This window comes from Macaca thibetana, chromosome 16 (assembly GCF_024542745.1).
Source record: "Macaca thibetana thibetana isolate TM-01 chromosome 16, ASM2454274v1, whole genome shotgun sequence".
Lineage (NCBI taxonomy): Eukaryota > Metazoa > Chordata > Mammalia > Primates > Cercopithecidae > Macaca > Macaca thibetana.
The window spans coordinates 57,121,439-57,147,963 of NC_065593.1; the positions used below are offsets into that span (position 1 = coordinate 57,121,439).

The 26,525-nt window shown below is 49.4% G+C and overlaps 2 protein-coding genes and 1 non-coding gene across 3 annotated transcripts in view; 1 reads left to right on the forward strand and 2 right to left on the reverse strand.

Annotated features, from left to right (window-relative positions):
* OGFOD3 (2-oxoglutarate and iron dependent oxygenase domain containing 3) overlaps positions 1-26,525 on the forward strand; it is a 231,783-nt gene that overhangs the window by 39,745 nt on the left and 165,513 nt on the right. The window lies entirely within an intron of this gene.
* Positions 1-26,525, reverse strand: part of FOXK2 (forkhead box K2) — a 76,833-nt gene that overhangs the window by 13,186 nt on the left and 37,122 nt on the right. Inside the window, 5 exon segments of the mRNA XM_050763713.1 lie at positions 201-376; positions 1,424-1,617; positions 11,178-11,324; positions 14,871-15,018; positions 19,133-19,327. Of these exon segments, the coding sequence (XP_050619670.1) occupies positions 201-376; positions 1,424-1,617; positions 11,178-11,324; positions 14,871-15,018; positions 19,133-19,327 (860 nt within the window).
* On the reverse strand, positions 1,757-1,857 carry LOC126940079 (small nucleolar RNA U13). The gene has a single exon (XR_007720596.1). It is a non-coding gene; the product is annotated as a small nucleolar RNA U13 (small nucleolar RNA).

Sequence of the window (26,525 nt, forward strand, 5' to 3'; positions counted from 1 at the left end):
CGTTTAAAGAACGTTCATTCATTTTTAAAAAACACTCCCAGTGCTACTAGTTTTCCAAGGCCTATAAAATCACACTCAGGTACTAGTATAAGGTACAGAGGGACAGGGAGGCCTCCAGTCCAGCTATTTCTTCCCCGTGGAGCCCAGGCATCCGCGTCGGGCTCACAGTCTGGCCTTCGCCTCCTCTCCCACTGTCTCACCTGGTGCGCTCTGGGCAAAGCGGGCTTCCTGGATGACAGCGAGTTTGGGCTGTGCGGCGCCAGGCTCAGGCTCCAGGGGGGCGGGCGAACCTTCCCTCGACAGGCTGTCAGGGGTCTGGGCGCCACTAGAGTGAGCAGACAGCACTCCAGCGTGATTGGGAGAGGCTGGGGCACTCCTGTGTCACCGAGAAGAACACATTGCATGTTTACACACTCAGAAAGCACTTTGCAAAGGGGGTGTCATCTGTCTCCTGACCACCAACTGCTGTTGTGTAAGTTCTACTTCTCTGTACGCCTGTGAACTGAGCAGGACAGTCGGGGAGACAGCCTCAGCCTGTGTGACAGGGCCATCACAGGCCCCTTGCCCACATACGCAGCACGGCTACGGGGCAGGGCTGGCTGCCCTCTTTAAACAGCTCCTGTGCACAGACGTAGGAGCCAGCAGTGGGCAAGTCAGTGGGCACTTAAGACTGACATTATGCTCATTTATTTTTCTGGTTAAAAACAGTATTCATGAAGCTAAAAGTAAGTATTTAAACTCAGGCAAATTAACACTGTAAGTCAACACGAGTTTAAGCAGCTGAAAAGTAGTGCGTCTGTTTTTGTTTTGAGACAGAGTTTCACTCTTTTGCCCAGGCTAGAATGAAGTGGCGCGACCTCGGCTCACTGCGATCTCCACCTCCCGGGTTCAAGCAATTCTCCTGCCTCAGCCTCCCGAGTAGCTGGGATTACAGGCGCCCGCCACCACGCCCGGCTATTGTTTTTGTAGTTTTAGTAGAGACGGGGTTTGACCATATTGGCCAGACTGATCTCCAACTCCTGACCTCAGGTGATCCACCCGCCTCGGCTTCCCAAAGTGCTGGGATTACAGGCGTGCACCACCGCGCCCGGCCTAAAAAGTAGTTTTAAAGAACTTTTCCTGTGCCAAAGGAAAGGAAAAATGTCACCATGGCACTGGCGTGAACAATATGCGACGAGCCCCACAAAGCAGCAATCACTGAGTGGAGTGCAGTTTAAACTCTGCAAACGGTCTCAAATGTTTCAACCACTAGAACCAGAAAATGCCCGGGCAGCCACTCAACACTTTTGCTCAAATCCCCATCCCAACATTTAATCATAATGCATTTGGTAGTTCCTTCATTTTCAAAAGGAAATTTTCCCAATACATTGAAGGTGAGTTTAGTGAGCATGAAGTGAGGCCTTTTGTTCCTCTTTCTCCTTACCTAGAAGAGAGCGGTCCCAGAGGGGTTCTAAAGCAGGGCACGCCCCTGGGCCGTCGTTTCCTAAAAGCCTGTTCTATTAATTTGCTCTCAGAGGCTGGGTCTATCCTCCAGAACGAGCCTTTGCCTGGTTCTTCCTGGGAACGTGGCACTTTGATGAAATAACGGTTCAGAGAGAGATTGTGGCGAATGGAATTCTATGAAACATAAAAAAATACATAGAATTCGTATATTTCTTTGCCGAGAAATGAAAACACGTCCTAGTTTTAGTGCCCTCCAAAGCAGAACCTCGACGTGGGGCGCCGGCAGCCTGCAGAGTGAACTGTTTCTCTTTTGCGTCACACAGGTAATGTACTGACAGCTCACAAGGTCTGAGGGAGGCCCGTCCTGCACAGGAGTGAAAACCCAGACGTCACGCTTACAGACGACAACAGAGAGTGACGTTTACGGGCTGTGCTGTGTGGAAGGAGCAGCCCTCCCCGCTTGGTGAGTAACTCTCAAGGGAAGGAGCAGCCGGGGGTTTGAGTCCAAGGCTGCTACGGGCTTCCAAAGAGGAAAGGACACTGCATTCTGTGGTAGAACAGGCCCGGGAGGCAGGGTGGGGAGCTGGGGAACAGGAGGGATGGGCAATCCACACAGCGCTTGCACACAGAGGCCCTTTCTGACTCCATCTCCTTTCAAGGTGGGAAACCCAGGACTGCGACTGTCAGCACAGAGCATTCCAGGTGGAGTCAACGACTTACAGCTGCCAACCTCTCCCTGCTTGGAGACACACAGAGCTGATGTGAGCCATTCTGTTAAGATACTTTTTCACACAGAATTAGCTTACAGAATCTGTCATGCCATTAAAATTAAATTAATCCAGTATAAAGTATTTGGCGAACCAGCAAAAAAGAAAAATGAGCAAGAGGCTGAAAATCAGGACGGACACCATCTTCCAGTAAGAGAGGACTTGGCAAAGTGCCTCTGTTTTTTATTTGATCCTTGAAATAATTTCATAAGATACACAGGAAAAATTTCCCTCCCAGCTTCTCGTCAGTGCATCATTCTTTCTATTAGAAAAAGCCAGACAGGCGCGGTGGCTCACTTGAGGTCAGGAGTTGGAGACCAGCCTGGCCAACATGGTGAAACCCCGTCTCTACTAAACACACAGAAATCGGCCGAGCACAGTGGCTCGCACCTGTAGTCCCAGCTACTCAGGATGCTGAAGCTGAAGAATCGCTTGAACCTGGGAGGAAGAGGTGGCAGTGAGCCCAGATCATGCCACTGCACTTCATCCTGGGCAAGACAAGCAAGACTCCACCTCAAAAAAAAAGCCCAGCTAAGGGTTTACAGACAACCTGAAGAAAGCCCCCGCTGTGACCTGATTCAGGCACCATCACAGCCAAAACCGGACAAAAGTCATGGGTTCACAGAAACATTCCATTAATTTACATTAATGTGTAGATTTAAAATTAAGCTATTAAAGTGTTAAAACGGTGATCACTCAAAACACAATCTGAACCTACCCAAAAAGTCATTTCTAAATTTCCCAATTAATCTTATTAGAATCACAAGCCTCGGAAATCGTCAAAGGTGACTAAGAAATCCAACATATAAAATAACACTTTACAACCAATCTCAGTGGCTGTTCAAGTGCCATGCTAACGCCTCTGGGCCCTGTGGACGGATGGGAGCTACTTGGTGGGCAACATGAAGAGGGGGCGAGGCTGTGTGTGGGATTTTGGGGAACTGTTTACAGGTGCAGGCGCCACATGAGATTTCCAATATTCTAATAACCACAGATACTTGCTATGATGTTTTATTTCGCTTTAGCTGACACCCAGTCTTTCTATCAATTCCTCCAGAAAATCAAACATGACTGTTACTGGACAGAGAAGGCAAAGCTTTGCCAACTGCTCTCAGAATTTTAAGTGTGAAGAAGAAGGTAGATTCTGAGACTGTGACCAATTTTAAGTGTGAAGTAGAAGGTGGATTCTAAGACTGTGACTGAAGAAAAGCAAACCCAGACAATGGTAATATAAAACCCTCAAGCAGTGCAAACGGCAATCCCAGCCACTGCCTGAGAAGGTTGACAGTTGCCCTCTCGGCTGTTCTGCCAGGACCAGTACTCCTAAGCAGGAACTCAGAAAGAACTGCCCCACACGGCATCCGACGCTGGAGAGCAGAAAGCAGTCAACCATCCCTGGAGTGAAGACTGTGGCTGTACTGACTGCGCAGAGTCATTTAATTTGCATGCTGCTAGGAGGAAAGAAGGTCAGTACAGTGGGAATCTGGAAGCAGAAAAGGTGACTTCGGGGCCAGACTCTAGCCTTGTGAGCAGAAGAACGCGACATGGGCCAGAAGCCCTGCTCCTGCATCACCACCACCATCACTTACGAGACGCAAAGTCGGTCTGTGGAATTGGGGAGCTGCTACTTTCTGTCCTGAAAACATACAAGAACACAGTCTGCATCATCAGAATAGATTCTAACCTATTTTATTCTCCAATCCATCTCCCTAACAACAACTTCAAGGGCAAATAAGGAAAGATTACTTGTGATTTGCCAGCCAACAAGACTCTAGAAAATATGGGGAAGTAATGAAACATTTAATGTAGACACAAAGAGAATAAATTAACTATGTTTCTAAGGTAATTTAAGGCCGTTGTAATTTGATCAAACCCAGGATAGATGTACCTTCATTCTGTTGCTACACGTACTAAAACCACATTGACTGGACTCTAATGATTCAGAAATTATAAAGCTTTCAGAGAAAACGTGGGCTGTTATTCTTTAACGCTAAACATGAAGGATGTGCAATTCTGAGCAAATTATCTTTCTCCCAAAGGCTTTCCAAATTGAGCATCTACTGACAATCACCCTCCGTGAGCACCAGCTCCCTCCCTTCCGGGGCTCTCCTCTGTGCCTTCCTGGTCAGCCTTCCTAAGCAGACCTCAAGTTTCTCAAGGACTGTTTGTCTATCTAACACCCCCCAGCCCTGAGTGCCCTCCAGTGTGCATTCTGCACAGTAAGGACGTGTGCAGAAACTGAGGAGAAGGAACAGGCCACGTTCCTTTCAGAGGAGGGGTCTAATGTCCAGGAATGCCTCCAAAAGAGCAGGGGTGAGGGTGAGTCCAGAGCACAGTCCTTCCTTTAAAAGAGATCAAGGGATGGGCACAGTGGCTCATACCTATAATCCCAGCACTTTGAGAGGCCGAGGTGGGTGGATCCCCTGAGGTCAGGAGTTCAAGCCCAGCCTGGCCAACATGGCAAAATCCCACCTCTAGTAAAAAACACAAAAATTAGCTGGGCGTGGTGGCACACACCTGTAGTCCCAGCTACTCAGGAGGCTGAGGATGGAGAATCACTTGAACCCAGGAGGCAAAGGTTGCAGTGAGCTGAGATTACGCCACTGCACTCCAGCCTGGGCGACTGAGTAAGACTCTGTCCCAAAAAAAATAAAAATAAAATAAAATAAAAATAAAAGGAACCAGCTCTAGTCCCTTTGGAGGCTGAGAGCCCCGTCTTTTCAAACTTTTCACAGTCACAACAATTATCTCAATTCCGGGTTAGGTAAAATTATAAAACCATAAAAAATCATTTTGGAGTCACCGAGGCCCGGATCCGTGGTGTTGGCGGTGTGCAGAGACCGGGCCAGCACGTGGGCACAGCCGGGTACCCAGGGCTGGGCCTGGCGCACAGGTGCTGACCTGACTGGGCAGTGAGCAGGCTGCAGCCTTGGTTGCGAGGCCTTAACCAGGTCGCCGGCCACGCCCTGCATGCGGGTTGGGCCGCAGGCAGGGCAGGAGTCTATAGGGGCAGCAGTGATGGACGCCTTAGAAGAAGAGAGCTTTGTGCTATCTTTCTCTTCCGCCTCTGATGAATCTGATATTGTGGTGGGATATTTAGATGACATTATCATGGATGACGAGTTCCAGTTATTACAGAGTAATTTCACTAACAGGTACGACCTGGAGTTTGAAGACATGGAAGAGAATAAACTCACCTACACATCTATTTTTAATGAATACATTTCTTTTTCTTTTTTTTGAGACGGAGTTTCATTCTTGTTGCCTAGGCTGGAGTGCAATGACACGATCTCAGCTCACTGCAACCTCCGCCACGCGGGTTCAAGCGATTCTCCTGCTTCAGCCTCCCGAGTAGCTGGGATTACAGGTGCCCACCACCACACCCAGCTAATACTGTATTTTATGGTTTCTCCACATTGGTCATCTGGTCTCGAACCTCCAACCACAGGTGATCCACCGGCCACAGCCTCCCGAAGTGCTGGGATTACAGGCATGAGCCACCGTGCCCAGCCTGAATACATTTTTTGGGTAGAAAACTGTATTGAAGAACAGCTGCTGCGGCGGATTCCTGGACTCAACACGGCAGCTTTCACCATCACATCACAGCACCATAAAAATGAAGCAGCGGGTGACACACTGGACATGCTGCTACCTTCACAGATTCTTTGGACTACAGAGCAGAAGAAGAAGACTGAGGACCGAGGACCAGACTTAAGCAGTCGCTTGGTGGTGACTTCGCTGTGTCAATCATCTGTGCCAGCTTCCCAGAACAATCTGCGGCACTGGGTCCTCCCGCCAGCCAATGAACTGAGAACATTCTGGATGTCACCGGCCCAAGAGGCTCAGCTCATGATGACAGAATACATCTTGGAAAAAGACTGACTCTATTTTGTAACTCTTCATTTATGTTAAGTATTGACAGGTCAAAACCAAAATGACCTAACCCTTCTAGACCTATTTCTCCCGAAACACCTTCTTGTATCCATTAACCGTAGTACTCCTCCCCCCGCAAGTAGACACTTCGCTCAGGAGCTTCTGAGTCAGGCGCCTCTGGAGCGAGCCCATGTCAAGCACTCCATCTGGGGGGCCCTTCCCCAGCACACACGCTGGTGTGTACGTGCGGACAAACCCACGGCCACCACCTGAGCACACCGCTGGTGTGTGGGTGTGGACGAATCCGCCTCCACCCTCTGTCCCAGCAGGCTCTGCGTGAATCTTTACACATTTGCATCTCTTTCTCACATGGATCAGTTTCAGTACTTCACCCTCAGTGGGGTTCCTGACGTCTATCTAGGGTGTTACTCAAGCCCAGCTTGAGATTTTGGAATCTCCTGTGATCACAGCTTGTCTCGGCTGCAGGAATCAACGAAAAGAGACGATCTCTACATAAAAGCTCCACGTGAAAAGCCACCCCTAGTCTTAATATTTGCAGTCCTTGTGTCACTTCATTCTGGTCCAGATGTAGTCCCACTGTTTCTAGAAGTCTCTTTGAAGCATTATTTTATTTTATTTTTTTTTTTGAGACGGAGTCTCGCTTTGTCGCCCAGGCTGGAGTGCAGTGGCGTGACCTCGGCTCACTGCAAGCTCCACCTCCCGGGTTCACGCCATTCTCCTGCCTCAGCCTCCTGAGTAGCAGGGACTACAGGCGCCGCCACCACACCTGGCTAATTTTTTGTATTTTTAGTAGAGACGGGGTTTCACCGTATTAGCCAGGATGGTCTTGATCTCCTGACCTCGTGATCCGCCCGCCTCGGCCTCCCAAAGTGCTGGGATTACAGGGTGAGCCACTGCGCCCTGCCAAAGCATTATTTTAAAAATATGTATATTTATAAATGAATACTCAGGCTAACCTAGTGGATGTGATCTTGAGACTTCCATGATTATCCACTTAAAGATCAAAGTATTATATGCCGTGTGCGTTTTAGGTGTTAGTGCTGTGAAGGCAAAAATGCTTTCTACATTGGCATTTGTTCCTATTTGACTGGGCACCTATGCATGTATGTGTGCGCTAGAAATAAGAGTAAAACATATTCTTACAGCATGTTACTGTGTTTGCGTGTTTGCTGAAGATCTTTTCTGTATAAACCAGTTTGTTAGGCTCTCTGGGTTAGGGACTCTGCAGTTTCTTCCTTTCCTACCGAGATGCTGTTCCACTGGTCCAGCCCAGCCGGAGGAGCAGCCCAGCGGGAGGAGCAGCCCAGCGGGAGGAGCAGCCCAGCGGGAGGAGCAGGCAGGGCACAGCTTTCCTGGCTGTTTGCTGCTCTGCTTTAGTACAATGTGTGGTAGATTACTTATCAGAAAACACGTACATCATCTCTAGAAAGAAGAAAAAACATAGTTCAATGCCCAGTGTGTCCCTTTGATTTCTTTAAATAGTAAAAATAAGAATCTGTATTGACTTTTCACTTGGCCATCCTGGTTTTAAAGGACAAGCTATAAGCTCCGTGTGTTTCTGTACTGATGTGTCACTTATTAAATACTTTTCTACCATGAAAAAAACAAACCATAGCAGGTAAATGCAAACAAAGGAAAGACATACGGCATCTTTTCAAACAGGATTCCTCCGACCGTCTCATCTCACCCCCGCACGTCCTCCGACCGTCTTATCTCACCCCCGCACGTCCTCCGACCGTCTCATCTCACCCCCGCACGTCCTCCGACCGTCTCATCTCTCCCTCGGACGTCCTCAGACCGTCTCATCTCACCCCCGCATGTCCTCAGACCGTCTCATCTCACCCCCGCATGTCCTCAGACCGTCTCATCTCACCCCCGCATGTCCTCAGACCGTCTCATTTCTCCCTCGGATGTCCTCAGACCGTCTCATTTCACCCCCGCATGTCCTCAGACCGTCTCATCTCTCCCTCAGATGTCCTCAGACCGTCTCATTTCACCCCCGGATGTCCTCAGACCGTCTCATTTCACCCTCGGATGTCCTCAGACCGTCTCATTTCACCCTCGGATGTCCTCAGACCGTCTCATTTCACCCTCGGATGTCCTCAGACCGTCTCATTTCACCCTCGGATGTCCTCAGACCGTCTCATTTCGCCCTCGGATGTCCTCAGACCGTCTCATTTCACCCTCGGATATCCTCTGAGGATTGACCAAAAAGCCACACCATTGGTAGACAATGCAAAACACCTCGCTTTTGTTTTAAGCCAAGAGGGACAAGGTCAGAATAAGGTCTGACGCACTGGGAAGGGCAGCTCAGAGAATCTCATGGCAGAGGAACAGCCTGTGAGGGTCAGTATTCCAACAGCCAAGGGTACAGCTGAGGACAGAAAGAAATTAAGAGTACATTGGCCGGGTGGTGGCTCATGCCTGTAATCCCAACACTTTGGGAGACCGAGGCAGGCAGATCACCTGAGGTCAGGAGTTCAAGACCAGCCTCACCAACATGGAGAAACCCTGTCTCTATTAAAAACACAAAAGTAGCTTGGTGTGGTGGCTCATGCCTGTAATCCCAGCTACTCATGAGGCTGAGGCAGGAGAATCGCTTGAACCTGGGAGGTGGAGGTTGCAGTGAGCCGAGATCGCACCACTGCACTCCAGCCAGGGCAACAAGAGCAAAACTCTGTCTCAGAAAAAAAAAGAGAGAGATAGTAGGTGTCCATGAACTAAGGGGAATCTGGAGAAACTCATCCCTCTCCTGCTAAATTAGCTGGAGCCACGAGGTGTGAAATGACACAGGAGCGGCCTTACTGGGGCAAGAGATACAGCTGTAGACTTACAGACCTTGATCTAGACAGGAAAGAAAATGTTTCAACAGAAACAAGTTTAATAGCAGTTCAGCAGAGAGGGGTGCCTGATGTGTGCTAGTCTGTCATTCCCTGCCTACGTGAGCTGTGCAGGCACCTGCAACAGACGACAGAAAGCAGTGCATGCATGAGGGGTGGGTCCCATGGGGTCCTCGCCACTTCACGAATGTGGTCCAGAAGAGCCTTGCTCCAAGGGCTCTGCTCCCCAAAAGGCATGTCCTGACTTCCTGACTAGGGCACCCCCAAAACTGAGGCCGGGCCTTTATCCATCCACCCTCTTTAGCAAGAAAGCCTTGTCCTATTCATAGGTAGTTCTCAAATAAACAGATGTTAGAAAAAAACACACGGAAATACCACTTAAGAGAAACAGATTAAAGTCTAATAAAGCTTCTTAGAAACACATACTCACAAAGCCCCAGGTAACTGGTACTTCAAACCATCAGAATAAGCTGCACTTAAACTCTGAGGGATCCTCACACACTCCCCCAGAGCCAGCTGGACTCCATGTGGAGTTTCTCTCCTTGACGAAGCCATAAAGCCATGGCCACTGGAACATGGGTAGAAGTTATCGTCTGGTTTTGTGTGTGTTAGTATGTATATGTGTGTGTGTGTACACATATAGATAGTCTGAAGCACAGCCTCACTTTTATAAAAAGATTAAAATAGAGTAAATACGGCCAGAATTTAGCATGCAATGTGTTAAGAGACCCTGACATGGCTGGATATGAACAACTCTCCGAATCCGGCATTTTCCTAATGGTCAAGAGATGCCCCCTTGCTGTAAACAGGGAGGTGGGCAGGGCCGGGCACAGACACTCCAGGCATGGGGTGCACCAAGGGGGTCAGAGGGGAGGTTGGGTCTCATTCTGTACCTTCCATGATTAAAGACCCCCAAGCCCCTCCACAAGGGAAATATGGAAGACGTGGCTGGTAGGCTTTCTTTTCTTTTTACGATAGAGCCTCTGCTTCCTGGGCTCAGGTGATTCTCCCACCTGGGCCTCCGGAGTAGCTGGGACTACAGGTGTGACCCAACACACTCAGCTAATTTTTTTTTTTTTTTGGTAGAGACAGAGTCTCGCCATGTTGCCCAGGCTGCGCTCGAAATCCTAGAGTCACGTGATCCACCTGCCTCAGCTCCCAAAGTGCTGGGATCACAGGCATGAGTTACTATGCCCGGCTGGTGGGCTATTTTTCAATATAACATGTTTATACATCTGCGGTTAAAAGAGAAAAGGTTTTTCCCTTCAATAAACAGAAAACAGGTGCCCCTGCACCACCCTCATCACTAAGCCATGCAGTTTAGATGTTTTTTTAAGGATCATTTAATCATTACATGAAAGCCTCAAAGAAATTCTATAGATATTCCTGGTTACTTAACGAATTAAAAAACTGTAAGCATGCATACATTTCTTCTCTTGCTATGTTTTTAATATGCTATATTTCAAACCTACCCACTGCCAAATTATCTCAAATAGCAAGATTCTCGTATACATCCAGTAAACAGCCAACACAACACAGATAACACAGAAAGAAAAAAAACCTACATAGTCTAAAGGGTTAAAATTATTGGTGTGTGAGCTGACCAAAGGGAACATTTTGCAGATTTCAAAGTGTTTTTTGGAGGCAGCCCTGGGGTTCCACGAGCAGGTGGGCTCCCCGGCTGAGACAGGGCACACCACGTTCATCTGTTTTATATTCCGACCAACTGGGTAAGATGCCCTCTACGTGTTCCTTGGTAAAACACGGTTTGAAAACTGTTTCTGCAAACTTCAAAACTTCTGTCCATTAGCAGGACTAGATGAGGAAGACAGGAGAATGCCAAAGGGAAGGATGGGCTGGGTTTCAAATTTTTCCTACATTTCAAATATGAACTGCACTGGTCAAAGGGAAATATCTCAGACAATCCACACTTCACGAATCCTGTGCAGACGCATGAATTTCCACAACAGTAAACCACGCAAGCCTAGATGCTCTTCCAGAACCATGTTTCCTTCTGCTCCACGCGAGGAAGGTGAGGCAGAGCATGGCAGCACCGGCCCCAACTCCTCTTCCTCTCAGCACAGGAGGCTCCAACCACCGCCCCCACACCACACCCCCTCCCCCCGCCACCTTCTACCTTCCTAACTTGTGCCTGAGTTAAGTACAGCAGCCACTCAACTTTCTTCTCAGGATCAGTCGGCCTCTATTTAACAACAAACTGAAAGGCATTTACCTGCCAGCCCTTGTCCGCAGTCCTATAGTAGGGATAATTTTTAGTGATGTGCGTATAAATTCCGTTCAGGGTGAGCTGTTTGTCCGGAGCCATTGTAATTGCTTGTACTATTAGTTGTGCATAGGAGTAAGGTGGCTTTGAATCATCCTGTATTTAAAAAAACAAAAAAGAATATTGAAGTTAACACATTTTGTATTAAATTTACTAGATTTAAAGATTCTCAGTGCTTTTAAGTGTTCCTCTGATACCTCATCTTTCTTTTTTTTGAGATGGAGTCTCGCTCTGTTGCTCAGGCTGGAGTGCAGCCGCGCAATCTCGGCTCACTGCAACCTCCACCTACCAGGTTCAAGCGATTCTCCTGCCTCAGCCTCCTGAGTAGCTGGGACTACAGGCGCCCGCCACCACGCCCGGCTAATTTTTGTGGTTTTAGTAGAGAAGGAGTTTCACCATGTTGGCCAGACTGGTCCCAAACTCCTGACCGCAGGTGATCCATCTGCCTTGGCCTCCCAAAGTGACGGGATTACAGGCGTGAGCCACCACACCCAGCCTGATACTTCATTGTTCTTACTATAAAAGTAACATAATTTGAAAACATGGAGGAAGCAAATGGAAAACTATAGACTATAAAGAACATTAAAAATTACATAAGTAAAAACACAAATGTCAAAAATGAAGAAATAAAGGCTGTTTGACCGCAGTGGAGTCCAAGGCAAAGCACCTCAACCAAGACCAGATCCTGTTGGCCACCACAGGGGTCCAGGCGAGGGGTGGGGAAGGCTGGCTGAGGGCTCAGAGCCAGCAGCACCCCTCCCCAGGCGTGAGCACCAGGAGTGGCCAGGACAGCTCAGAGCCCTTGGACTCACCAAACACCCATCCACAAGGAGCCCCCGCCGCCCACGAGGAGCAGCCCGCGGCCCACAGAGAGCCCCATGGAGACCCCGCCTTGGGGTCGGAGACATCCTGGCTGCTGTGTGCCCTGCTGACAGGCTGGCATCCCTGGGCCTGGCCCTTTCAAGGCCATTGGTGGTTCCTCGTCATAGTGACAACCTGAAACCCACACGTATCGGCACAAGCCCACTGGGAAAGGGAACCACCCCTGGTTGTAAACTTCTGGACAACACACTTGTCAACATGGATGAAAAGCAACAGATGATGTTGGATGAAAAAAGGCATTTGCAAAACAATACATTCACGATGACACTATTTACATAAAGTTGCACAATTACAGATACTGTTCGAGGATAACACAAATGGAACGGGAAACAGGCAGGCCGACAGACAGGAGGCAAGGACATCGGACGTGCCCACATGGGATTCCACAGCACAGGCCGCGTTCAGCGCTAACAGCTCAGCGTGGACAAAGGGACATTTGTCTTTTCTTTCTTTCTTTCTTTTTTGGGGACAGGGTCTCACTCTGTTGCCCAGGCCGGAGTGCAGTGTGTGATCTTGGTTCACTGAAGCCTGAACTCCCAGGGCTCAGGTGATCCTTCCACCTCAGCCTCCCCAGTAGCTGGGACTCCAAGCGCATGCCACTAGGCCCGGCTAATTTTCGTAGAGACAGGGTCTTGCTTTTTTGTCCAATCTGATCTCAAACTCCTGAGCTCAAGTGATCCACCCACGTTGGCCTCCCAAAGTCAACTTTTTTTTTTTTTTTTTTTTTTTTGAAACGGAGTCTCACTCTGTCGCCCAGGCTGGAGTGCGGTGGCACAATCTCGGCTCACTGCAAGCTCCGCCTCTCGGGTTCACACCATTCTCCTGCCTCAGCCTCCCAAGTAGCTGGGACTACAGGTGCCCGCCACCACGCCCGGCTAGTTTTTTTGTATTTTTAGTAGAGACAGGGTTTCACCGTGTTAGCCAGGATGGTCTCGTCTCTATCTCCTGACCCCGTGATCCACCCGCCTCGGCCTCCCAAAGTGCTGGGACTACAGGCGTGAGCCACCATGCTCGGCCTATCGCTTTTTTTTCTAAACAGAAAAACGTAATCACAAGAAGACCCTCCACAAACCCAATTCTTTTTTTTTAGGTAGGGTCTTGCTATGTTGCCCAGGCTAGAGTACAGTGGCTATTCAAGGCTTGATCGCAGCTCACCACAGCTTCGAACTCAAGTTGATTCTCCTGCCTCAGCCTCCCGAGCAGCTGTGACTACAGGTGCATGCCACACTGCCTGCTACGTCTCTTCTTTTAAACAGCTAACAAAGCCTTCGTCACTGTGCCTATGCTGTTGGTGTATTTCCTTGTGATCTTTTTTCTATATTTCTAAAAACTTTTTAAATTGAAAAACATTAAGACAGACAGAAAAGCTCACGATACATTTATGTCAGCTGAACAAATTTTTGCAAAGTGAACATCAGTATATTAGGTCAAGAGACAGGGGCACCACCAGCATCCCCGAAACGCTCATATGGGCCCTCTCAGCCCACTACCTCTACCTCTCAAAGAGGCCACCATTACTACTGACTTCTTACAGTGACTGCAGTTTTGCTGGGATTTACTAACCTACCACTTGACTGCATCCTGAAACAATACAATTTAGATTTGTCCAATTTTAAGCCTGACAGAAATGGTACCACACAGGCTGTGCCCTCCTTGCCTAGCACCCTGTGTCAGACACCGCAGTCGGCCGCAGGTGGGGGATGCACGGCTGTGGCTTATTCATTCTCATGGCTGTGCTGCGTTCTGCTGGGATAGACCACATTTCCTAAATATGTCAAGTAATACCACGCGTGGTTCTTACTCTCTTTCTTCCACCTAGCATTACATCCGGAATATTTCCATATCAGCAAATACTCTGCATGCTCTTCCTAAGTGGAACCACAATAGCCTCATCACCCTTCACCGTTCCCTAGGGACACTGAGGTTGCATTCTTTTTTTTTTTTTTTTTGAAACAGGAGCTCACTCTGTCACCCAGGCCAGAGTGCAACGGCACGATCTCAGCTCACTGCAACCTCCGCCTCCCAGGGTTCAAGTGATACTCCTGCCTCAGCCTCCAGAGCAGCTGAGATTCACGTTGTGTTCCACGCCTGGCTTTTTGTATTTTTTTGGTAGAAGTGGGATTTCACCATGTTGACCAGGCTGGTCTCCAACTCCTGACCTCAAGTGATCCGCCCGCCTCGGCCTCCCAAAGTGCTGGGATTACAGGCGTGAGCCACCGCGCCCAGCCGCATACTGCTGTTTTATACAAACTTTCCGCCATTTCCTTTGGTCTAAGTCCTAAAAGGAAAATTACTGGGTCAAAGAACACAAACGTGCCAGGTCATAGTGTGACTCTCAACAACTGCTGTCCAAACAAGGGACAAACGTGCCCCATACAATCATGAATGGCAGGGTGTGCATTCGCATAACCTTCAGAGTCTGGGACAAGGGGCTAAACTCCAGCACAAACGCACATGAGCTCCACAAAGACCAAAGCACTCCTCCATCTTCCGCTGTCTGCTCAGCACCTGGGCCTACAGCTGCTATTAGGGGAATCCTAAGATGTGTGTTGAATGACTAAAAGAGTACGCCTGCAAAACCCCAATACCAAGAACACAGTCAGCAGCAACACCAGAGTCAAGCCCACATCCCCACCGACGCCCTGGCAGGGCTGGGGCCCACCGCACGAGACAGCAGGTGAGTGACAGACAGGTGACACTGAGGGCCTTGTGGCTGCACACTCTCCCCCAGGGGCTGCTTCAAGGCTACAAAGCCTTTACCTTCGGGCTGTCTCCACCTGAAGCTTCCTTTTCATTTTCAGGCTGTGAGTTGTCAGCCATTAAATTGAGGTCAGATGGCATCACTCGGCCCACCTTGTACCCTGAAGACCCCGCTCCCCGGGGGCTGGAGGGGCAGGAGTTTGCAGCGCTGTGGAAGAGAAAAGGTTGTTCCTATTAGTCTGTCACAGAGCACACATCCTACTGTGCTTCAGCAACTGGCTCTAATTATAGGGAAAACATACGAAAATGTTAAAAAAAAAAAAAAAAAGGAAGAGAATATCAGCATTTCCTATGGAAACACAGATTCTTATAAACTATCTGTGAAATTTCAGATCGTCCCAAGAAGCAATGTGGAAATAGGGTATTTGCTTCTGTAAACGCCAGCTCATGATATGTAAAACAAGCTCTCAAGGGAGGCAGTGGCCCACTCATTTCACCAGTGAGGAAACTTAGGCTCCAGATGGTTCCAGAACTTATTAAAGACACAAACTGACACAGGACAGGCGCAGAGGTCCTCACTGAGGAGCTGTGACAGGGGGCACAGAAAAGACAGGGAAAGTTACGCAGGGGAGGGGGTCTGACAGCCAAGGCCCCTGGAACTGAAGTGGAACAAGCGGTTCCACTGAAGATGAAGCCGTGGGCGTGGACACCCGCTGAAGGCACAGCAGCAGGTCAGCTAGGGGCACCCAGGACGAAGAATCAGGCCCCTGTTTTCAGACATGCACTTTTTCCCACCAGGTTGGACTGGGGCACAGGGAGTGTTCTGATCTTGATCTCTGTGCCAATTAAAGGGCACGTGCATTTCTGGTAAGTCAAGGAGCTGCAGGTTCTCTCCATGCCTCATTTTCTGCACTTCAATAAAAAGAACGAGCCATTGAAATGGAACAAAATCAAGATAAGATCATTTTCTACGTTATAGAAGAGTTTTGGGGAAAAAACACTGCAAATGCATAGAAAAGGTCTAGAAAAAAATAACAAACCTAAAGTCGTGACCTCTGAGAAACAACTGAAAAGGAGGACCAGGGAGATGGAGAGGTGGGGAGGAGGAGGAGGGAAAGGGCAAACCACCAGTGGCCTTGTGCCCTCCACAGTGCTTCTTAGACCTTCCGCCACGAATATGCACCACTGGTATACTCACTCGTCCATTCAACAAGTATTTGCTCAATGCCAGCAAACACCCTTAAAGCACTGAGAAACAGCAGGAACGACAGACTCATGGCATCTACAATTTATGAGTTTAAAGAGCCAACTTTTAACAAGTGGAGGATGCAGGCAGTGTGGCCTGAGGAAGGCAAGTGACCTGCTGGTTGGATGGCAGCTTTGGAAAGTCAGGTCGCTCAGGCTCACTCCACCTGGAGGCCCCGGGGACCTGGGTTCCCCTGACAAAGGTCTGTGCAGGTGTGGAGTGGGGCAAGCAAGGAAACACAGGACGAAGAGAAAGTGGTCGGCGAGAGGAGAGGCTGAGTCGGGAGCCGACCCAACCTCAGGGCTGCAGCTGCGACCCTTCCCCTGCGCCCACCGCTGCTGTCAGTCACTCTTGTATGTGGGGTCTTCAAGGCTGCTGCTCGGCAGTGAGCTGTATGTGACTCAGGCAAACTCGGGCGCATTCTCCTCCAGTGAATTCTGTGTCCTTTTTATGTAGTGCTTAATAAGCACTGGGTGGCAGGACTTGACTTATGCCTACCCACCCACCCATCTACTATTTGGCCCACTCAGTTATGTTCAGCCAAATTCAACCAAAGTGGGAAAGAGAGATGGCAGCCTCAGCGAAGGAGCAACAGGAGACAGGGCAGCGACGGGAAGGCCCTGACACCAGCCAGGGCTGCTCTGGGACAGCACCAGGCACAGGATGGTGGCCAGAGTCCACCAGCCATGCCTCCATTTCACAAACACATGCATGACAGAAGCTTTTCCAGGGGGCCTTTTTTTTTTCCTTTGTAGTAAAATATACACAACATAAAATTTACCATTTTAACCATTTTAAACTGCACACTTCAACAGCATGAAGCGCATTCACATGGAGGTGCAGCCATCACACCACCCCCTCCAGAATGTTCTCATTTCCCAAACTGAAGCTCTGTCCCCGAGAAACACGGGCTCCCCCTCCCCGCCCCCAGCCCCTGGCCACCTCCATTCTGCCTTCCGTCTACGCGAATGTGATACTCTAGGAATCTCAATGACTGGCTTATTTCACTGAGCATAATGTCCTCAGGATTAATTCATGTTTCAGCGTATGTCAGGATTTCCTTCCTTTTTAAGGCTGAATAATATTCCATTGTATCTTCTATCCTCTGGAAATTGTGCATAAGGCTGCTATGAAAACGGGCATACAAATATTTCTTCAAGAACCTGCCTTCAGTTTGGGTCTATATCCAGAAGTGGGGTTGCTGGATCACATGGTAATTCTATTTTTAGTTTTTTGAGGAACCGCTAGACTGTTTCCACAGCAGCTGCACGGTTTGGCATTCCTTGCAACAGCGCACAACAGTTCCAATTTCTCCACATCCTCACTAACACTATTTTCTGGGTTTTTTGTTTTTAACAGCAGTCAATCCAATGGGTGTGAGGTGGGATCTCACTGTATTTTGATTGGCATTTCCCTAATAACTACTGATGTTGAATATCTTTTCATGTACTTTTGGCCATTTCTATATCTTCTTTGAAAGAATGTCTTTCTTTTGAACTGAGTCTTTTGTTTCTTTGTTGTTGAGTTTTAGGAGTTGTCTCTATAATCTGGATATTAATCCCTTGGTCAGATGTATGATTTGCAAATATTTACTCCCATTCTGTAGAACACCTTTTTACTACTTAAGTTGTCTTTTGGTGGACAAATTTTTTTAATTTTCAAGAAGTTCAATTTGTCTTTTTCTTCTGTTGCCTGTGCCTTTGGTATCAAATGCAAGACATCAATACCAAATCCAATGTCATGGGGGTTTTGCCTAAGTTTTCTTCTAAGAATTTTACAGTTTCAGGCCTTAAATGTAGGCCTTTGATCCATTTTCAGTTAATTTTTGCACATGATATAAGGGCCCAAATTCATTATTTTCCATGTGGACACACAGTTTACCTAGTGCCACTTGTTGGAAAGTCTGAATGAATAGTCTTGGCACCCTCGTCAAAAACCATTTTGATGAGGCCGGGCACAGAGGCTCATGCCTGTAATCTCAGCACTTTGGCAGGCCGAGGCGGGAGGATCACTTGAGGTCAGGATTTCAAGACCAGCCTGACCAACAAGGAGAAATCCCGTCTCTACTAAAAATACAAAATTAGCCGGGCATGGTGGCGCGTGCCTGTAATCCCAGCTACTCGGGAGACTGAGGCATGAGAATTGCTTCAACCTGGGAGGCAGAGGTTGCAGTGAGCCAAGACCACGCATTGCACTCCAGCCTGGGCAACAGTGCAAGACTCTATCTTAAAAAATAAACAAAAAAAACACAACACTTTAAAAACATCTTTTAAAGAATGAGCAAGCCGGGCGCGGTGGCTCACGCCTGTAATCCCAGCACTTTGGGAGGCCGAGGCGGGCGGATCACAAGGTCAGGAGATCGAGACCACGGTGAAACCCCGTCTCTACTAAAAATACAAAAAATTAGCCGGGCGCGGTTGTGGGCGCCTGTAGTCCCAGCTACTCGGGAGGCTGAGGCAGGAGAATGGCGTGAACCCGGGAGGCGGAGCTTGCAGTGAGCCGAGATCGCGCCACTGCACTCCAGCCTGGGCGACAGAGCGAGACTCCGTCTCAAAAAAAAAAAAAAAAAAAAAAAAAAATGAGCAAACAGGCCAGGCACAGTGGCTCGGCCTGTAGTCCCAACACTTGGAGAGGCTGAGGCGGGTGGATCACTTGAGGTGAGGAGGTCGAGACCAGCCTGACCGACATGGTGAAACCCCGTCTCTACTAAAAATGCAAAAATTAGCCAGGCGTGGTGGCGCATGCCTGTAGTCCCAGCTACTCAGGAGGCTAAGGCAGGAGAATCACTTGAACCTGAGAGGCGGAGCTTGCAGTGAGCTGAGATCGCGCCACTGCGCTCCAGCCTGGGCAGCAGAGAGAGACTCTTGTCTCAAAAAAAAAAAGAATGAGTAAATAAAAACCAGGAACCTTTGGGAACTGCACTTCCTAATGCAGAAAATTCAGGAAATTCAGTATTTTAAACACCACTTCACATCTCTCTCTCCACGTAAGTCAGCACCAGGGAAGGAGAAAGGCGTTACTTGGGGCTGCCGCTGGGACTGAGGACGTTCCAGTTCCCCCATCCCCATGGCCACACCTGATGGTTCCTGTTGGGGAGGGCAGAGGGCTGATGAGGTGGGCCATGGTGTCTGGAATGTTGATGGTCAGGGGTGAGATGTGCGGCTGTACGGCCTTCACCGGAGACTCAGACAGCTCCTGCTTCTCCCTCTTCTCGCTGGACAGGGCAGTAAACGTTATCTTGATGTTTGTGCTCGGGAACCTGAACGTGCACCTGGAAAAGAAAAACCCACCATCAGCACCCTTTTGCTGTCCCAGCCAGGGTAGGAGCAGAGTCCCCACAACACTGGAGCAGCTGAGGATGTGTATGCAACACCTCCAAGCTCAGCTCACCGTGTTCTTACAAGTTGTCTAACAAACTGCTTCATGACTTAAAAAACACCAATAAGAAAACACTATTTAGACCGGCCACACAGGAAAATTAAAAGCGCAGAAAAGATCAGGTATCGTAGCTCATGCTTGTAATCCCAGCACTTTGGGAGGCTGAGGCAGGCAGATCACTTGGGTCCAGGAGGTCAAGACCAGCCTTTGCAACACAGCAAGACCCCATCTCTACAAAAACTGCAAAAAATTAGCCAGGTGTGGTGGTGCATGCCTGTGGTCCCAGATACTCAGGACGCTGAGGCAGGAGGATTGCTTGAGCCCAGGAGGTCGAGGCTGCAGTGAGCTCTGACAGTGCCACCACACTTCAGTCTGAGCAAAAGACCCCGTCTCTCCCAACCAAAAAAAAAAAAAAAAAAAAAAGCATAGACTCAAAAAGACTCAAATACCACTTAGTCTACATGACTCCTTTTAAACTAAGTGCACAAATATGTTTTGGGTCTTATAGTAGACTTAAAACTCAAATACCACCCAGTGTCTATTTTTCCTTTCAAAATAAACATACAAATGTATCTGGGTCACAAAGCAATAACTCTGTGGTCGTTTTCTTATTTAAGAAAAATAATTCCTTTCCTTTTTTTTTTTTTTTAAAGAAACAGAGTTTCGTTCTTGTCGCCCAGGCTGGAGTGCAACGGTGCTATCTCGGCTCACTGCAACCTCCGCCTCCCAGGTTCAAGAGATTCTCCTGCCTCAGCCTCCCGAGTAGCTGGGATTACAGGCAGGCACCAGCACGCCCGGCTAATTTTGTATTTTTAGCAGAGACAGGGTTTCTCCATGTTGGTCAGGCTGGTCCTGAACTCCCAACCTCACATGATCTGCCACCTCGGCTTCCCAAAGTGCTGGGATTACAGGCATGAGCCAGGGCACCCGGCCTCCTTTTCTTTAAATAAAAACTCCTATACTTTTTTCACTGTTGGCTCTGGCAAACCAAAGCCAGGGACATTAAAGCTACAGGGGAGAAGGTCTGCAGTGGAAAACTCTGGTTCACACTTCATGTAGCTTCCTTGACATGACTCACATAAAACGTAACCAAACAAAGGTCACGCAAGCCAAATACCTTCAAAGAATAAAATTTAACACAACAGTTAAATTTTAGACTCTGAGAGTCTCTAAGTTCCCACCATGAACCCAGTTCAACAACAGCCTATTTGTCTGTCTACAAACAACCCAAACAAGTGGCTGGCCACACTCAGCCCAGCTCACATCTGTGCACCCAGTACGGGCACTCCGGCCACAGAGGAAGGCTCTGCCCATCACCCTGCCCTACAGGGCACCTGCCCTAGAAGGGTCCAGTCTGAGGAGGTCAGAGGCTACGCCATGGCCCTCCCACTTCAGGGACATCTCCGAGGAGACACTTCCCGACACTAGCTGGGGTCAGGAAGGGCAGCACGCGAGGGTTTCAACACTTGCTTCTTTGCTGCACTGCTGCTGCCTCCCCTCGCCCTTCTCCTTCCCCGGTGAGGCACAGGCAGGACAGCCAGTCCTGCCCCAGTCTTGGGGGACAGAGCAGAACCTCACAGAGCGACCACCTCCTGGGTATCCAGGACACCAGAATCTCTGGCTCCCGCTTTGCAGCGCTCCTTTTCAATCCCTTACCAGAGCCTCCTCTCTTTACCACCCAATGTTCAATGTTCAATGCTCCAGGCCTCGACTCCAGTTTCTCCCTCTATCCTGACTCCTGGCTCATCCAGGCCTTGGACCTTGAACTCTACACGTACCCAAATAGCTCCAAAATCCCCACCTTCAGCTGCAGGGTTTCCCTACACTCTGGGCCCTCATATGCATCAACACTGGGTCTCAAACAAGACTCCTAGCCAACACTCCCCTCCCAGGACTCCCCTCAGCAGACAGGCAGCACGGAGGCACTCAGGCCAGAAACACTGGAGTCCATCCACCAGTGCCATCAGCTCTGGCCTTCAAAACCTGCCCATCGTGAAAACTGAAAAAGCTTCTCTGACAAATTCCCTGTTACGACACTGAAAAAATAAGCCACCTTCCTTTCTTGCTCACCTTCAGGAGAAAAGGTCTGAAGGCTGGGCAGAGTGACTCACACCTGTAATCCTTGCACTTTGGGAGGCTGGGGAGGGAGGATTGCTTGAGCCTAGGAATTCAAGACTAGCCGGGTCAGCAAAGACCCTGTGACCCAGGCTGGAGCGCAGTGGCACGGTCACTGACCCACTGCAGCCTTGAACTCGCAGGCTCAAGCGATCCTCCACACCAACTTCCTGAGTAGTGCCTAGAGGCACATGGCACCATGCCAGGCTCTGTTTCCCTGGCTGGTCTCAAACTTCTGGGCTTAGGAGATCCGCCCACCTCAGTCTCCCAAAGTGCTGAAATTACAGGCGTAAACCACAGTGCCTGACCTAGTCTGTAAATGATACATTTAAGACACTGATCTTTTGGTGTATAAAGCTCTATTTGATTTTACATCCTTGCAAATTATTAACTGAATCAACTAAGACCAAGACAGAAACAGACCACTGGTATCGAAACCAAAGGAAAAAGAAAAAGAATCGGTAAAATAGAAGATAGCAAAATGCTTCCAGCTGCATCACAAAGCCAGGGGTGGAATCGCTTGAGCCCAGGAGCTCAAAGCCAGCCTGTGCAACGGAGTGAGGCCACTTCCCTTAAACAACAGGGAGAACGGCCAGGCGCGGCAGCTCACACCTGTAATTCCAGGACTTTGGGAGGCCGAGGCAGGCAGACCATGAGGTCAGGAGATCAAGACCATCCTGGCTAACATGCTGAAACCCCGTCTCTACCAAAAATACAAAAAAATTAGCCTGGGTGGTGGCACACACGTGTAATCCCAGCTACTCGGGAGGCTGAGGCAGGAGAATCTCTTGAACTCGGGAGGCAGAGGCTGCAGTGAGCCGAGATCCCGCCACTGCACTCCAGCCTGGGCGACAGAGCGAGACTCCATTTCAAAAAAAAAAATATCTAGAGCAAAGAGTTGCAACACTTCTGGCCGGGCGCGGTGGCTCAAGCCTGTAATCCCAGCACTTTGGGAGGCCGAGTCGGGTGGATTACGAGGTCAGGAGATCGAGACCATCCTGGCTAACACGGTGAAACCCCGTCTCTACTAAAAAAAAAATACAAAAAACTAGCCAGGCGAGGTGGCAGCGCCTGTAGTCCCAGCTACTCGGGAGGCTGAGGCAGGAGAATGGTGTAAACCCAGGAGGCGGAGCTTGCAGTGAGCTGAGATCCGGCCACTGCACTCCAGCCTGGGCGACAGAGCGAGACTCCGTCTCAAACAAAACAAAACAAAAAAAAAAGAGTTGCAACACTTCACATTTAGTGACATTCACTGCTGGCTTCAGACTTTCCAAATTCAAACACATTTTAAAGAAAACTGGCACCGAATCTCTCGTCACCCGCCCGGCCCTCTTCCAAGTGCACTTTTCCTCTTTTCCTTCCGCTCTAGAGCTTTTTAATAAGCTTTCAGTACTGCTCTAAATAAATACACAATAAATAATAAAACTGATCACCTGTCATGTATCTGAGATCTGACAGAGTTCGGCTCCCTTTACACAGACATTACCTGTAGATTCTGCAAACAAGGGGGGTGGATGGGGCGTTGTGTGTGTGTAGCTGTCGCCTCTGAGGACAACAAGGAAGACCGGCCTGGCACGAGGTTTCAGCAGGATCCGCAAGCTACCCTAGACTCCCACCCACCCTCTCCTGAGTCCTCCTCACCGCTAACGAGCAGCCCGTCTCACGCGGGGGCATGTTGCCAGGACCACCCACCCTCTCATACCAGCCTAACAGCTTACAACCCAGGGGTTCTCACAGCGGAACCACGTGGACACAAACAGGGCAAACTGCGTGGATGCCAAGCGGCTCCGCCATCCCTGCTGGGCTCCGCACACGACTCTGGCTCTGAGCTGGGCAGCTGCGGAGTCCACACCCGCACAGTCGCCAGCCAGAAGCAGAGATGGGAAGAACAGCGAGCACCAACCGCGCAACCTCAGACTGAAGCCCAGTGGAAAACCGCACTCCACACCCACATACAGACAGACACTCAGGACATCAAATCAAACACTGTACTACTAGGCCAGGCACAGAAGCTCACGCCTCTCATCCCAGGACTTTGGGAGGCCAAGGCAGGAGGATCACCTGAGGTCAGGAGTTTGAGAACAGCCTGACCAACATGGTTAAACCCCATCTCTACTAAAAATACAAAAATTAGCCGGGCGTGGTGGCAGGCACCTATAATCCCAGCTACTCAGAAGGCTGAGGAAGGAGAATCACTTGAACCCGGGAGGCGGAGGTTGCAGTGAGCTGAGATCTCACCATTGCACTCCAGCCCAGGTGACAGAGCGGGACTCTGTCTTTAAAAAAAAAAGAAAAGAAAAGAAAAGAAAAAAAAAAAACAGCCAGGCGTGGTGGCTCACGCCTGTAATCCCAGCACTTTGGGAGGCCGAGGCGGGTGGATCACCAGGTCAGGAGATGCAAACCATCCTGGCTAACAACCTCGTCTCTACTAAAAATACAAAAAATTAGCCGGATGTGGTGGCGGGCGCCTGTAGTCCCAGGTACTCAGGAGGCTGAGGCAGGAGAATGGCGTGAACCCGGGAGGCGGAGCTTGCAGTGAGCCGAGATCGCGCCACTGCACTCCAGCCTGGGCGACAGAGCGAGACTCCGTCTCAAAAAAAAAAAAAAAAAAAAAAAGATGTCAGCAGTGACTTCTTCCCACAGACGCATCTGGTGTCCACTGTGCTGTATTTATTCTACGTCCACCCTGAACTTCTGCAGAAGGCTCACCCTTGACCAGAACACACTCCCTGCCGGTCCTCCCAGGAGAGAGCTCCAGCAGTGCGCACAATTCCAACACGGAAAGAGGCGAGCTCTTCCTCCTCTGCTGGGGCAGCAGCTCTGGAACGATGGGGAACCCAATATCCTCTGAGTGTTCCGCTTGCTTTTCACACAACAGGACCACACCCCCATATTACCTGTGAGCTCGCACTTCTCCCTAGAGTCACGCACGTCCTAGTCCAGGCCTGGCGGAGTGCTCTCCGCAGGACAGGGCACTGCCACACTGAGCCATCCTTCCCTTGTATCTGGTTCTGTTTCCTTTTCGTTTTGAGGCCGGGTCTCGCTCTGTAGCCCAGGTTGGAGTGCAGCAGCGCAATCATGACTCACTGTAGCCTCAATTTCCCAGGCTCAAGGGATCCTGCTATCTCGGCCTCTTGAGTAGCTAGGACTACAGGCACACGCCACCATGTTCAGCTAATTTTTATTATTATCATTTTTTGTAGAGACAGGGTCCCCCAGTGTCACCCAGACTGGTCACAAACTCCTGGGCTCAAGTGATCCTCCTGTCTTGGCCTCCCAAAGTACTGGGAGTACAGGTGTGGGCCACTGGACCCAACCCCAATGTTTCCAGTTAAAGACAACGGACGATCAGTGCTGTGATGACATTCCACGGCAGAGGATCCTCAGCACAGGGCATTGAAAACGAGGAGAGGGGCCAGGCGCGGTGGCTCACACCTGTAATTCCAGCATTTAGGGAGGCTGAGGCGGGAAGATCACTTGAGTCCAGGAGTTCAAGACCAGCATCAGCAACACAGCAAAATCCCCGCTTATCTACAAAAAATGTTTAAAAACTTGCCCAGGCGTGGTGGTGCACACCTGTAGTTCCAGTGGCTTGGAGGCTGAGGCAGGAGGGTTGCTTGAGCCTGGGAGTTTGAGGCTGCAGTGAGCTGTGGTCGTACCACTGTACTCTAGCCTGGGCAACAGAGCAAGATCCTATTTCTAGTTTAAAAAAAAAAAAGACAGAGGCCAGCCGCCGTGACCAGCCAACTTGTTCTTTTTTTTTTTTTTTTTTTTTTTTTTGAGACGGAGTCTCGCTCTGTCGCCCAGGCTGGGGTGCAGTGGCGCGATCTCAGCTCATTGCCAGCTCCGCCTCCCGGGTTTACGCCATTCTCTTGCCTCAGCCTCCCAAGTAGCTGGGACTACAGGCGCCCGCCACCTCGCCCGGCTAGTTTTTTGTATTTTTAGTAGAGATGGGGTTTCACCATGTTAGACAGGATGGTCTCGATCTCCTGATCTCGTGATCCGCCCGCCTCGGCCTCCCAAAGTGCTGGGATTACAGGCTTGAGCCACCACGCTCGGCCAACTTGCTTTTTCTTAATCTGGATTCTGACTGCATCGGTGAGAGTTCCTGTCTGCAAAAATGCATCAGTTGCATATGCATGATACACACACCTTTCTGGACACTTCAATAGACAGTTTTTAAAAAAAAATAAAAGCCGTCCATGCAGATGGATGTAGAAAGTAGCAAAACGTGGATCATGTGACAGGTATGGGGGTTCACTGTGCCATTTTCTATGCTTTTGTGCTGACAATGACCTATTTCTTTTCTTTTTTTTTTTTTTGAGACTGAGTCTCGCTCTGTCGCCCAGGCTGGAGTGCAGTGGCACAATCTTGGCTCACTGCAAGCTCCGCCTCCCGGGTTCACGCCATTCTCCTGCCTCAGCCTCCAGAATAGCTGGGACTACAGGTGCCCACCACCACGCCCACCTAATTTTCCTTTTTTGTATTTTTAGTAGAGACGGGGTTTCACCGTGTAGCCAGGATGGTCTCCATCTCCTGACCTTGTGATCCACCCACCTTGGCCTCCCAAAGTGTTGGGATTACAGGCGTGAGCCACCGCGCCTGGCCACAATGACCTATTTCTTTTACCTGGGTTGTGACTGCACGGATACCCACACTATAATTATAATTTATTTGAATGTAGGTTACATTCAAAACAAGATACATTAAAACTGTTTTCAGGTTCTCTGTGGAGTTCAGTTACCTTGGAAATCCTTGTTCCCCTTTTCAAAACTAGAAATTAAAAACTGGAATAATTTTGGATGAGTTGCCTCACGACACTAAAAAGAGGCACAAAATATTACAACAGAACGGAGGTGGGGGTGAAAACAGATGCCAGGGGCTCAGATCCTCCTGAGACCCGTGTCTTCCCCACACGGCTGCAGGGCAACGAGCCCAGTGCAGGTCCACGTGCAGTCGGTGTCTTGGCTGGGAGG